The sequence below is a fragment of the Pelodiscus sinensis genome, chromosome 9, assembly GCF_049634645.1.
Source record: "Pelodiscus sinensis isolate JC-2024 chromosome 9, ASM4963464v1, whole genome shotgun sequence".
Taxonomy (NCBI): domain Eukaryota; kingdom Metazoa; phylum Chordata; order Testudines; family Trionychidae; genus Pelodiscus; species Pelodiscus sinensis.
Genome location: NC_134719.1, coordinates 60,934,386 through 60,946,523, shown reverse-complemented (window position 1 = coordinate 60,946,523; position 12,138 = coordinate 60,934,386). Strand labels below are relative to the sequence as shown.

Here is a 12,138-nt window from a genome sequence, read left to right as displayed (position 1 = left end):
AAAACCCACTGGCAGGTTTGTCCCTTCTAAAGCCCCTCCTGCCCGTTTCTCATGGCTGTTCCCCTGCAAATTCACTTTCCGAGAGTCCGGACCAAAGAACACCCCATGCTGGCCCAGCACGTTTCTTGCTCCGCCTCTAGTGGCCAGATCCCGTTCAGCAGCGAATGAGTCTCTATGCTCCCAAGCCGTCTGGTCTTTTCGGGCAAGTGGCAGAGTCCTCCCTCCTCTCCTCCCCCACCCCACGGGTTGTCCCAGCAGGGAGTGGTCGGAAGTCAGGCGAGTGTGGTCATCGACTTACCCCTGGTTCGTGCCCCACTCGTTCCGGATACAGAGGTGCTTGTGTACGGGGTCCTTCATGTATCCCTCATAGCAAAGACACTCACCTAGGCACGGAGGGAGGGAAAAGAAGGGAGAATGAACCAATCGTACTGGCCACGGCTGGAGACCGGCTACTAGACTAGAAGGCCCGATGGGCCGATCCAGACCAGGAGGAACCCACCTCATGAGAGTCTGAGGGTTATGGCGTTGAAATCCCACCCCTGGGTACCAGAGGCTGAAGTGCAGAGATTGTGCGACTGCATCAGCTCCGTCCCTCCCTCCCCTGCCATCTACAGGGGGTGCCGTGGCAACCGTAAGGTAAGCCCTCCCGCCAAAACACGTCTCCTCTTCTCCTCCACGCAGGCCTCGCTACAACTGCCAGCAGCAGCCGCCCAGCCCTGCTCGAAAGGCCTGGAGCTGGTGGCTGTCACGGCTAGCGACAGCATCCAACACACACACACACACACACACACACACACACACACACACACACCTTCCCTCTCTGGGGCCTTCCCACAGCCATAGTGAGGGACCAGCCCTTGCACTTCCTTGAGCATCGTGAATACAATTCTCACCCTGTACAACATGGGCCAGGCAAGGGGAGACACAGACACACACCCCCTCCTGCACTGTGCAGCCACGCAAGGGTAGGCCAAATCGGGCTCTTGGTTAGTTAATATTTATGAAGTGCTTTAGGTCCCAGTCCAGCACAGCTCTTCAACACACGCTTAACTTTAAGGGCTTCACTGGGAATATTTAAGTGCTGAAAGCGAAGGACGTGTTTAAATACTTTGCCAGGGTCTTAAGGAAGAAAACCCTGGGTAGGATGATTATGTGTAACAAACTCCGTGCACTGTCATGCAATAACGTAAAGACGGAGAATTTCAGCACCCATGTGAGTCAGGAAAATTCCAAAATAATGTTCCCAGAGCTCAATGATCACGGTCAAATTCCAACAGCGTATGTACCAGCGTGGCGAGATTACTTTTCAGGCTGGTACATTTCTCTCTTCCGCGATCTCTCCCGTGTGGCCATGTTACAATAGTGGGGGAGAAACTGACCAATACTTTCAAACGTAGACATCTAGAGTCGGACACCTACACCCGTACTCGGACACCCAAACAAGCAGGCTGAGCTAGTTACACCCAGCAAAGGCTTACGCCGCAGGCCCGTAGAGCTTGGAGGGGTGGTTGGGCTCCATGCTGGTCAACTGCAAGGGGGGATTTCATCCCTTGACATGGCAGAGAAGGTTTCTCTCAGGCTGTGGCAAACACTCGGCTTGGATCCTCTCACTCCATTTGCAGCTTGCGGCTCTCAACAAGCCAGCTGCTGTGCTCACAGACAGCCCGGTGCAGCGTCGCTGGAGTACGTGGGACTGCACGGGGGCAGGGCAGCACACGGGCCAACGGCCTCGTGGGGACAGGGCAATCGACTGCAGCCTCCTGCTCGCACAGGGCCGCACGCCTAACACACAGATGAAAGGCTCCTGAATGTTTTAAGACGCGACCCCCAGGGAACCGATGCCTCCCTACGCCGGGGCTGCATCTGCTGCGACAGATGGCGGCAAAGGGATGGAACGCCAATTCTGGAGTGAGCATGGGCTCCCAGCAAGGGGTGAGTGGGTATTACAGAAGGAGACACAGACTGTGCACAGGTACAGGCTGGGCAGGGGGAGGGACCGACCCAGCTTCTGCAGTGCGGGGGGGAGGAGGGAAGCCGATGGCCCAAGGGATGTGCCCGATGGCCCGGAGAGGCAGAAGCACGCGGCTGAGCCACTGAACGAGAACGCAGGGGACTGGCTCTGCGCCGAACTGTGAAATGGGGAGATCTAATTAAACTGTCCGCCCACGGGGGCCAGGCCTGGCTGCCACGATGCGTATGTACAGCGTCTGGCACCGCGGGTCGGCTACTCCCGCTCAAGCGGCCCTGGAAGAGGTGCTGGCTCGCCGATCGGAACGGGGAGGCACGTGGGCTGTGGCTAGCCCAGGTGATTGGAGAGAAACGCTGCAGGGGGCCGGCCGGACACTGGGAAACGGAGACTTGCATCTCCGCACCGCCGAGTCCAACCCACGCCTTGCCGACAGGCCCCTGGAAGCTGCTGGCTCTTCAGCTGCCCACGTGAAACAAGCTGGAGGTTGCAATCCAGTCCCTCGCACGCCAGCGCTCGGCCCTTGTTAGCAGAGCAGAGGGAACAGGGCTGCCGCCCGCCCTGGTCAGGAGCAAGTCACGGAGCCGGTGAGCTGTTGTTGCCCCTGCCCATCTGTTCCACGGCTACACAGAGGGCATCGGGCTGCAGTTCGGCAGCTCACACCAGCCCTGCAGCGACCTGACCTGCAGGGGCCGGACGGAGCTACACTGGGACATGCCCGGGGCAGGACAGCTGCTCGGCATCCTAGGTACAACGGGCCTCTTGCTTTTAGAGCAACACGACCGCTCGACTCAAACGACTGATCTTCTGAGGATCTGGCCCGGGGCAACATTCCTGCCAAAACACGCAGGTCAGGGCCCGGCGAGAGGCAGCTCCCTTCTCGGCACAGATCCAATCTAGCCACTCCCGGACTCTCCCCCACCCCTCTGTGTCAATCAGCAACTCTTCCGGAGAGGCAGCGATATGCCACAGTCACACCCCCACGGGGCGAGGGACGAAGCCAGCGCCGGGGCCCTGCTCCCCTCCGGAGCCAAGCTAAACTTCACCGCAGCAGCTGCTCCAGAGCAGTGTCCATTCATCTCAACACTGGCAATCGCCGATGCCCTGGGATGCCGTGAGCAGCGGCAGCCCCGCATCCCGCAAGGGCCTGGTGCCTGCTGGCGGCCCGCAGATGACGCGTGCTGGCTACTTCCTCCTGTGCTCGCGGGTGGCACCACGGTAACTCCGCCGCGCTCCCGCCACAGCCACGCCCAAGTTGTTTGGACGCCCTGAGAGCCGAGCTGTGGGTGGCTGAATTCCAGCGGCGCGAGCCAGGGGACAGAGCAGGATCAAGGGCAAGCGACAGCCCTTAAACGACAGTCGCCCTTCGAGCCTCCGCCCACCCTGCGGATCAGCGCCACGGGCCTTGTATTTCTCCGGGGAGACCCAAAGCACCACACGGGGCTGAAGCCAGACCGCTGCCATTGAAGGGCATGAAAACCTCATCTGGGGCACACGCGGCTTCCTCCCGGCTCTGTGCCACCTCAGCCCCTCCTTCCCAAGCGCTATGGGGAAGGAACCCTTGTGTCACGTTACTGAATTTGAGGGAAGCAGCCGGATCCCTGCTGCACCCATAGGTGGGGGTGTCGGCCCCAAAAATGGTATAAAGGGGGGGCCATGTGAGGTGTTGAATAGAAGCTCACTGTCTGCTAATCCTATGTACGCCAGTCATGTGATTGTATAATGTCAGTGTGTGAAGTTATAAGCATGTACTTTGTGTGAATACTGAATATTTCTCTGCATGTGGTTGAGCATTGGGCAGAGCCCGGCCTATGGACATGCTAATTAGCGAGGCCCTGTGGGACAATGGCACTCAATGGGCCAAGGACACACCTCAAGAATGAGGGCTGACACCTAAGGGCTACCAGCAGGGAACACAGGGACAGGCCGCTGGCCAGGTGACCTGCTGCCGCCAAGAAGAGACCAGGAAGGACGTATAAAGATGCCATGTGGTCGACTCCATCTTGGGACTGAGCTCAGCACTTCATCCCAGAGGCAGCCGTGCAGGGATCGAAGAGCCAGGAAGAACTGGGGACCCATCCTGACCTAGGATGCGCAACAAGGACTTCTAAGCCAGCAGCTGTAAGATCTCTGCTAGAGCCTGCATCGAGAACTGGGAGATTCGATGCATGTAATGTGCTATCCTTTAACAACCTCATTCTCATGCTTTTCTTTCTTGTAGTAATAAACCTTTAGATGGCAGATTCTAAAGAATTGGCCCAGCATGATTTATGGGTAAGATCCGGAGGGTAAACTGACCAGGGATCTGTGGCTGGTTTCTTGGAACCGGACAGAACTTGTTCGGGATAGGTGAGTTTGGGTTCTAAGACCTCCCCCCCACCTGTGTATGAGGCCTGGGGCCATCTGGGGCACGGATATTGCTGGGGCGTCGGAGGGTTTTGCTGGTGAGGCTTCAGGCAGGCAGCTGAAGCGCTCTGTGGGACTGGTTTGTGACCTAGTTGGGAAGGTCTCCAGTCAGGGGGCTGTAAGGAGCCCCGAATTTGAGCAATTCACCCTGAGCGGACGCCCTCAGCTGTGCCCAGACCTGGCCCGGTTCCCAGGGGCGGCCCTAGACTAGCTGCCAGCAACTGGTGCCCTAGGCGAACAATGCAATCGGTGCCCCCACCTCCAAACCCCTCAATGCCCCATTGAACTTGGTGCCCTAGGCGACCGCCTAGTTCACTTATATGGACAGGCCGCCCCTGCTGGTCCGTCCCACCTTGCAGAAAATAATCAATGAATGGGGTGGGGGTGGGGGGGAAATCAGATCTAATTTAAATATGCAAATCACCGAACCCTTTTCTGACCTGGGCCAACAAACCCAGCAAAGTCATTGCGCCTGTGCCACTGTTATCCGCATGAACCAGCTCCCTGGACCACCTAGGCAGCTATGGCCACAGCCCCCCGGACGGCACAGGACACTCACCACACCGGCCTGTAAACGGCTGAGCTGCCGCGGTGCAGCCAAGCAGCAAACAAGCTAATAGACCCCGGGGCCCATCCAAACCTGGAGAGCAGGGGCCCTTCTGTGGGTGAGGGACGCTCCCCTGGCCTGCGCGCCGAGCCTGCCTACCGGTTTCCGGGTCACACTGGTGTTCACACGGGTCCAGCAGCCGTCGGGCGCAGAGGTCCAGGGCCCAGGGCCCGCTGGAGTTCTGCTGGGAGAACAGGACGACCTGGGCGGGGTTTAGCCAGTCGCTGGCGTCCAGCTGGCTGCCCTCCAGCAGGATAAAGCGGCTCCCTGCAAGAGAAACGCAGGTTGGGAAGGTGGCACACGGACCCCCCGCAAACCAGTTTCAGCACCGAGCTCCCCACAAGTGGCTTACAGACCCCCCCCCCCCCCCCCGTGTCAATTATAATAGGAAGATCTCTTCCCCATACACAGAGCCCTGGGGACAGCGCCCCAACACCGGGTACTGGCCCTGCCCCCTGGGGTGACCCATGGGCTCGGACGGGGTTCCCCCAGGGCAGGCACTCCCTGGCTGTCAGTTTCATGTGTCCTGACGTAGCAGCCTTCGGGCGCGGGGCTCTGCAGCGCCACAGCTGGCTGGATTTCCCCTGGGCACTGCGCTCGGGGAGGAGCCGCGCTCGGGGAGACGAGCCGCGCTCACCGTCGGCAATGAGGTGCTCGGGGACATGCAGGGTGATCTTGACGATGAGCGGGCAGCTGATGTGGGACGAGCAGACCAGGCTGAGCACGCAGCTGGTGACGCTGATCAGGGTCAGGGTGGTCTTGTTGACGGGACTTCTCGGCGAGCCCACTGAAAGGGCAGAGAACAGAGACGGACACCAGAGACATCAGAGTCACGGCAGAATCCGGCCACCTCTAGGAGCCCCCCAGCTGCCCCTCTCCCATCTGCTGATCATGCAGAGCAGAGAATACCCTGAACGGGTTCCTCTTCCCCGGGAAACTCTCACCTCTCTACCCGGCCCACCAGATCAAAGGGATCTCAGTCCAGGGAGTCTGCATCAGTCTCCCTCTCCTTCGGGGTGGCTTCAGGCTCTGGGGGAGGGCAGCTTTGGGGGTATCAGAGTGGCTATGGCCTGGATCTACTCCCACAAGCAGCCACGTCCTTTGTTATTAGCAGACCCACGTTCCCACGGGGGACCGACGGCGCTCGTTTCGCTGGGGGTTGGAAAGCTGGTTGATCTGTCCCTGTCTCAAGCACACGCGCGGGAGCAGCAGCCTCTGTCCGCCCCTGCAGCGTCTGACCTACTCGCTCTCCGACAGCTGGCACAACGCCCTGGCAGGGGAAGTGGCAAGAAGGCTTGGGCAATCAAACCTGAAGCTACATGAGCCGGAGGTGGCACCAGCTTCAGAATCTTTTAGAGCTGTGCGCGCGGTCCCAAGGGCTGCCGGCATGCCCGGCCCAAAAGATGCTGTTTTGCTAAGAGTCACAAGACCCATATTGCTGGAGGAACCAGCTGGCTTGGATTCCCAGCACAGAACTCCATCTTAGCCCCCTCCAGCGCCTCTTGCCCCACTGCACAAACAACCCCACCATTCACTCATCTGCTCCCCGGAGCAGTATAGTAGAGAGGAGGGACAGCCAACACGCTGCCCTACAGTGAGGGGCAGGAGAGATTTTGGGAAACCACCAAGGTTCCCTATAAGCTGCATGCCCATGCAGACCTTTTCTGAGCCCCACCCAGAGGTTCAGAGCTCCCCGTGCAGGCAGGGAGCTCAGCTGATCGGCTGGGGAAGGAGGAGCCCACTCGCTCCCTCATGGTGAAGGAGCAGAAGCAGCAGCAGCTGCCTGCTGTATTGGCTCCAGTCTCTACTCTGGTCCTCCTCCCTCCCCTCCCTACACCGCTAGGGTGAGCACGTTCTCCAATGGGGAGGCAGGAAGTACTTGGGGATCATGTAACCCGGATCCTGCTGAAGCTGCCGGCCGAAGGGGAAGAGGGATCTGTGCTTCACTGCCTGCCACCAGCTACGTGGAAAAAGCTGGGTAAGCTACAGACGCTGCCAGAGAGGATCTCTGCCTCTTTCCCAAATCCTTCCCTGCCCTGTGAACTGCTAACAGAGCAGCCTTCTCCCTTCCTGCTTCTCCCCTAGTCCTCCCATTGGGGGACTGGCTGGGCTGGGGTCCTGTGTGTTACACTCCCCTGCTGGGTGTGTGTGTCTGGCACATTTTCATTATTACATTTCAAACAACGTTTACAGAAGAGTTAATGGCTTACGGTAAGAAAGAAAAAGTTTCTTTTAACAGAATTTTTTGGAGTATGGCCTATATCTAAAGCTCTGATCGTTATGATTTTTTTAAAATCTAGTGTCACTAATTAATACAAGGCTAATTGTATTGCATTAAGGCCAGATCTTTGCTATCTGGTAGAGTTCTAGCTTTTATGAGTCAGAAGCAGCAAGTACTAGGTGTGATGCTGGATGTTTCGTAGGATGAAACCTTATTTGCCAGATCTTTGAAACAAGGATCTGTCTGTTAGAAAGGATGATGCTACATGTACTCCAAGGTCTCAGAGGGGTAGCCGAGTTAGTCTGTAACTAAAAAACAATGGTCCTGTAGCACCTTAGGCTAACAAAAATATATAAATAGTATCATTAGCTTTTATGGGCACAACCCACTTCCTCAGCCAAGGGCAGTGTTAATTTTCTTTGTATTTAATTTCATATTCAATAATCATAAGCATTGCTCCTTGTTAATTATCCCTTATTTTAATATATTTTCTTCCACACCTGTGGCCTATTTAAACATCTATTTATATCCGCAATATTAGTGTTGCACATGAGAAAATTCAACTCACCCAAAAGAAAATTCAACCTGCCCAAGGATGGAAAAATCTTAAGAGGGAACACACCTCCCCACCCACTCCAAAAGTCTTCTGAGAAACACCCTGCTTCACATTCCTCTTATCCTCATGCCCCGAAATCCAGAGCTTGTTCTGCAGAGCCCCTTTTGATTAATCAGAGAGCAAAATCTGGCCCATTATGTTTTTATGGAGGCTTGTTCTCCCATTTATTAACAGTCTGTATCTTACGGCACTGTCACGTTGCTGAAATGGAGGGAAGCAGCCAGATCGCTGCTGCACCCCTAGGTGGGGGTGTTGGCCCCAGAAATTGGTATGGGGGGAGCCATGTGGGGTATTGAATGGGAGATTATTGTTTGTTGATCTTATGTACGCTATTTATGTGAGTGTATAATGTCTGTGTGTGTAGGTAGGAATCTGCAATCTGTGTGGAAGCTGAATATTTCTCTGAATGTGGTTGAGCACTGCTATGGACAGGCTGAGTAGTGAAGCCCTGTGGAACAATGGCCCTTGATGGCCCAAAGACACACCTAAAGCAGGAGGGCGGAGACCCAAGAGCTGCCAGCAGAGAGAGGCTGAGGACCAGGTGACCGGCTGAGACCAGAAGAGGCCAGGAAGGAGGTATAAAGAGGCCATGCGGTCGATGCCATTTTGTTCTCAGCTCAGCACTTCATCCCAGAGGCTGCACTGCAGGGATTGAAGAGCCCGGAAGACCTATGAACCCATCCTGATCGTAGGATGTGCAATAAGAACTTTTAAACCAGCAGCTGTAACATCTCTGCTAGAGCCTGCATCGAGAACTGGGAGATTCGGTGCATGTAACGTACTGTACTTTAATAACCTCACTCTCAAGCTTTTCTTTCCTGTAATAATAAACCTTTAGATATAGATTCTAAAGGATTGGCCCAGCGTGATTTGTGGGTAAGGTCCAGAGGGTAAATTGACCAGGGATCTGTGGCTGGTTTCTTGGAACCGGACAGAACTTGTTCGGGGTAGGTGGGATTGGGTGCTAGGACTCCCCACCTGTGTATGAGGCCCGGGGCCATCTGGGGCACGGATATTGCTGGGGCGTCGGAGGGGTTTTGCTCGGGAGGCTTCAGGCAGGTTGCTGAAGCACTCTGTGGGACTGGTTTGTGGCCTGCGTGGAGAGGTCACCAGTCGGGGGCTGTAAGTAGCCCCGGATTTGAGCAATTCGCCCTGAGCGGACGCCCTCAGCTGTGCCCAGACACGGCCCGGTCCGTCACAGACACACACAACAGTTCAGGTTCTTTCAATACACTGCTGTCTGCATCAATGCCTTCTAAAAGACCACTGTCGATGCCTTCATTTTCCCGCAGGTCAGAGATCCATGGCTCAGTATTCAGTAAAAAGAAGGGAAACAGAGTACTCAATTTGTTTTTCCTTCCGGTGATTTGCTTGCATTCAGTTCCCCATGAATAGGGGCTATGGGATCTTTAACATCCAGGGCTTTAAAAAAAAGAAGAAAAAAAATTGCTCATCGGAGGGTCTCGTGCACCGAGAAAACTTGCTCGGTGCCGAGTTCACCTGTCTCGGAAAGGTGAAACAAGCAACCGGCCCCTTATCAAAGGGATCTGCCACAAATTATTCCTGCTCTGGATTTGACCTGTTGCATCTTTAAATTGCTGCAAACGGGAGATGATGAAAAAGGCATATGCTATGCAGCCTCCATGCCCGTCACCAAGGAGATGGAAGTTTCAGTTGAGAACTTTTCCTGATGGGAAAGGCAATCAGTTAATTCACGGAGTCCAGAGAGATCTGCCTGTGTATTCAGCGGAAGGAAGACGGGGGAAAACGCTTGTCGACCAACAGACTTCCTGCGTGCCCAGACGTCAGCCTATTCTCCCACCAGGAAGTTCTGGAAACCCGGATGGAGCCACAACCCAACACTTGGGAATCCCGCCCATCCCCCTCCCGGCTCGCGGCAGAGTCTGGAGCGACAGGCGCCGGTCCTGATGGAACCGGCCCACGCCTCGCGCACAGAAGGAATTTCCCCTACCTCCTTCAAACAAGCCATAGCGCAACCAATGCTAAAGAAACCCAGCCTGGATACTTCAGCCCAATCAACTACCGCCCAGGGCCAGGCTTCCCATTGCTGAGCAAGCTCATGGAGAAGGCAGCCCAAGGCCGACTACTAGGTAACAGAAGTGACGTGAGTATTCTGGGTCCAGCATCATCTGGATTCAGGCCAGGAACATGGAACCAAAGCCATTTCAGGCATCCGCCCTCCTCCTCCTGGACCTCTCCACAGCGTTCGACATGCGGCCCACGAGAGTCTGCTGTAGCTGGGTTCCAGGAAGAGGCTTTTGCCATGCCAGCTTCCACGCCTCTTACTCCAGCCTGCCTGGGCCAGGCACTCGGACATGGCTTCACCACCAGCCCCATGGCTGCTGTCAAGGTCCACCAGGACCGGTTCTCTCCCGGGCCTTCTGACCAGCCAGATGCCACCACCGGGCGAACTGGTGACGTGACAGGGACATCGGTGCCGGCAATGCGCAGAGGGCTCAAGCCAGCCTTGGCCACACCCCTGCCAGCCCAGCGTGTGCACGACAGCAGCTCGTAGGGGAAGACGGGCCGGATGAGGACGCACCCAGAGGTGGGGAGAGGAGAGCATTCCAGAGAGATCACAGCCAGGGTGCTGCCTCCTTTGGTTCAAGGGACACAGCCTCAAACACAAGCTCCCACAAGACACCACACCGGTCCTCCATGCCCTACGCTGGTTTCCCGGAGAGTAGCAAGTCCAGACCGAGTGCCAGGAAGCAGAGTCCATCTCAAACCCGCCCGCCTTCCGCTCCCGGGCTTCGACCTGCCTTCGTTACCACCAACACGGCGAAACGTGCCTAAAAAAACCCCAACATCAAAACCAAAAACGACCCACCAAAACAAGAGACACGCTACTCCTGCAGGGGAGGGACGAGAGAACAAACACCACGCGCCGGGTGTTAGTCACGTTGTTCGATGCAGTGTAAGAACCTCTGCAAAGGAATAGGTGGCGGAGCGCTTGTTTTAAAAGTTCAGGAGTTCCAAGACGAGAACAGCTGGTCGAGGCTGTAAAGCGAGCGCTGGAGGACAGAGAGAGAATCTACAGTTTCCGAGAGAGAAGCAGATGGTGAGAGAAAACCAGTCCATCATTGTAGAGGGGGACAACATTCTCAGCTAGCAAGTCAGCCTCATTTGACTTTGATGCAGAAGGGCTAGTTTTTATAATCACATCTCTTCCTTCTGTAAAGCCGGGCGCAGCTGCCTTCTCTACACTTGCATACAGCCCAGTGCTGGTGAGGTACAGCGTGTTTACAGAGTCTTCCCATCTGGTTTCCCCTTTGTGCTGGAGACTGTTTTATTAAAACAACAGCAGTAAGCCACCAAAAGGGAGGCGCAGGGGCTAACAAGCCTGGCTTTGAAGCCCGTGATTCATGAATATACAACAAATCCAGAGAGATGCCGGCAGCAAAATCGGAATGTATTTCATCCTTATTTGAAGGGATCTCCCAACCTGCCCTACGCAGCCAACCAACTGGCCAGGGATTAGACCTCCGCACCTGCTGTTCTACAGGACTCGTATATCTGGAAGGAGACAGAGCTATGAGAATTTGGGTAGAGGGGCACTGCAACCAGGCAGCCGCACTAGCAGCCTAACATGGCCCCAATGCAGGATGGCTACTGACTTGGACAGGGTCCGGGTGTGGCCCGAGCACTTGCGGTAAGAATGGATGTAGCCCTGCAATGCGAAACACCCTTAGATGCAACCTGGGCCCGGCCCCTGCAGAAACATCTGCTTTGGATTCTCAGCCTCCATGCTCCCCGCCACCGACGCACGCACACCCCCCTACCTCTGCTGCGCCGCCTGCTCCGGGACGGGTCCGTGTAAAACGCCAGCTGGGGGTCGTTGTCGGCCTCTGTCCCAGAATCTCCTTCGGGGTTCAGAAATGCGGAGCCAGCTACAGTGAACCAACAACAGAATCACTGCCAACAACGGCTCGCCCCCGCCCGCCCCGGCGTAGCCACCTGCTGCCACTCACGGCTGAGATTACTTGCGTGGCAGTAAGGCCAGAGAGCCGGGCCCGGATGCGCAAGGTGCTGTACACACATTAGTCGTCAGCTCTTGCTCTGCAGAGCTAACCATCTAAAGGGACAATGGGTAGGAGGGGGAACAGGCACAGACACCTGCTTGAGTGATGCAGACTCGGGGCCTTTTGAGTCCCACCCACCGCTGCCACCAACAGTGGTTCTTAGGTGGTCCGAGGATGTTGCTATGGGGAATATAAAGTGCTCCCTTTCCCCACAGAGGAACACCATAACTCTGCCTTGGGGGCTCGCCATAGCCAGGCAACGCTGCTATTTGTCCTGGC

The 12,138-nt window shown here is 56.1% G+C and overlaps 1 protein-coding gene across 5 annotated transcripts in view; it reads right to left on the bottom strand.

The window, feature by feature from the left end:
• ASTN1 (astrotactin 1) overlaps nt 1–12,138 on the bottom strand; it is a 151,945-nt gene that overhangs the window by 58,493 nt on the left and 81,314 nt on the right. For 4 of the 5 annotated variants that reach the window (XM_075936891.1, XM_075936892.1, XM_075936894.1 and 1 more), the window contains 4 exons: nt 11,620–11,727; nt 5,617–5,766; nt 5,079–5,246; nt 299–383 (listed from right to left, as the gene is read on the bottom strand). In XM_075936891.1, the coding sequence (XP_075793006.1) occupies nt 299–383; nt 5,079–5,246; nt 5,617–5,766; nt 11,620–11,727 (511 nt within the window). The remainder of the gene's footprint in view (nt 1–298; nt 384–5,078; nt 5,247–5,616; nt 5,767–11,619; nt 11,728–12,138) is intronic. The other variant, XM_075936893.1, reaches the window with a different exon arrangement.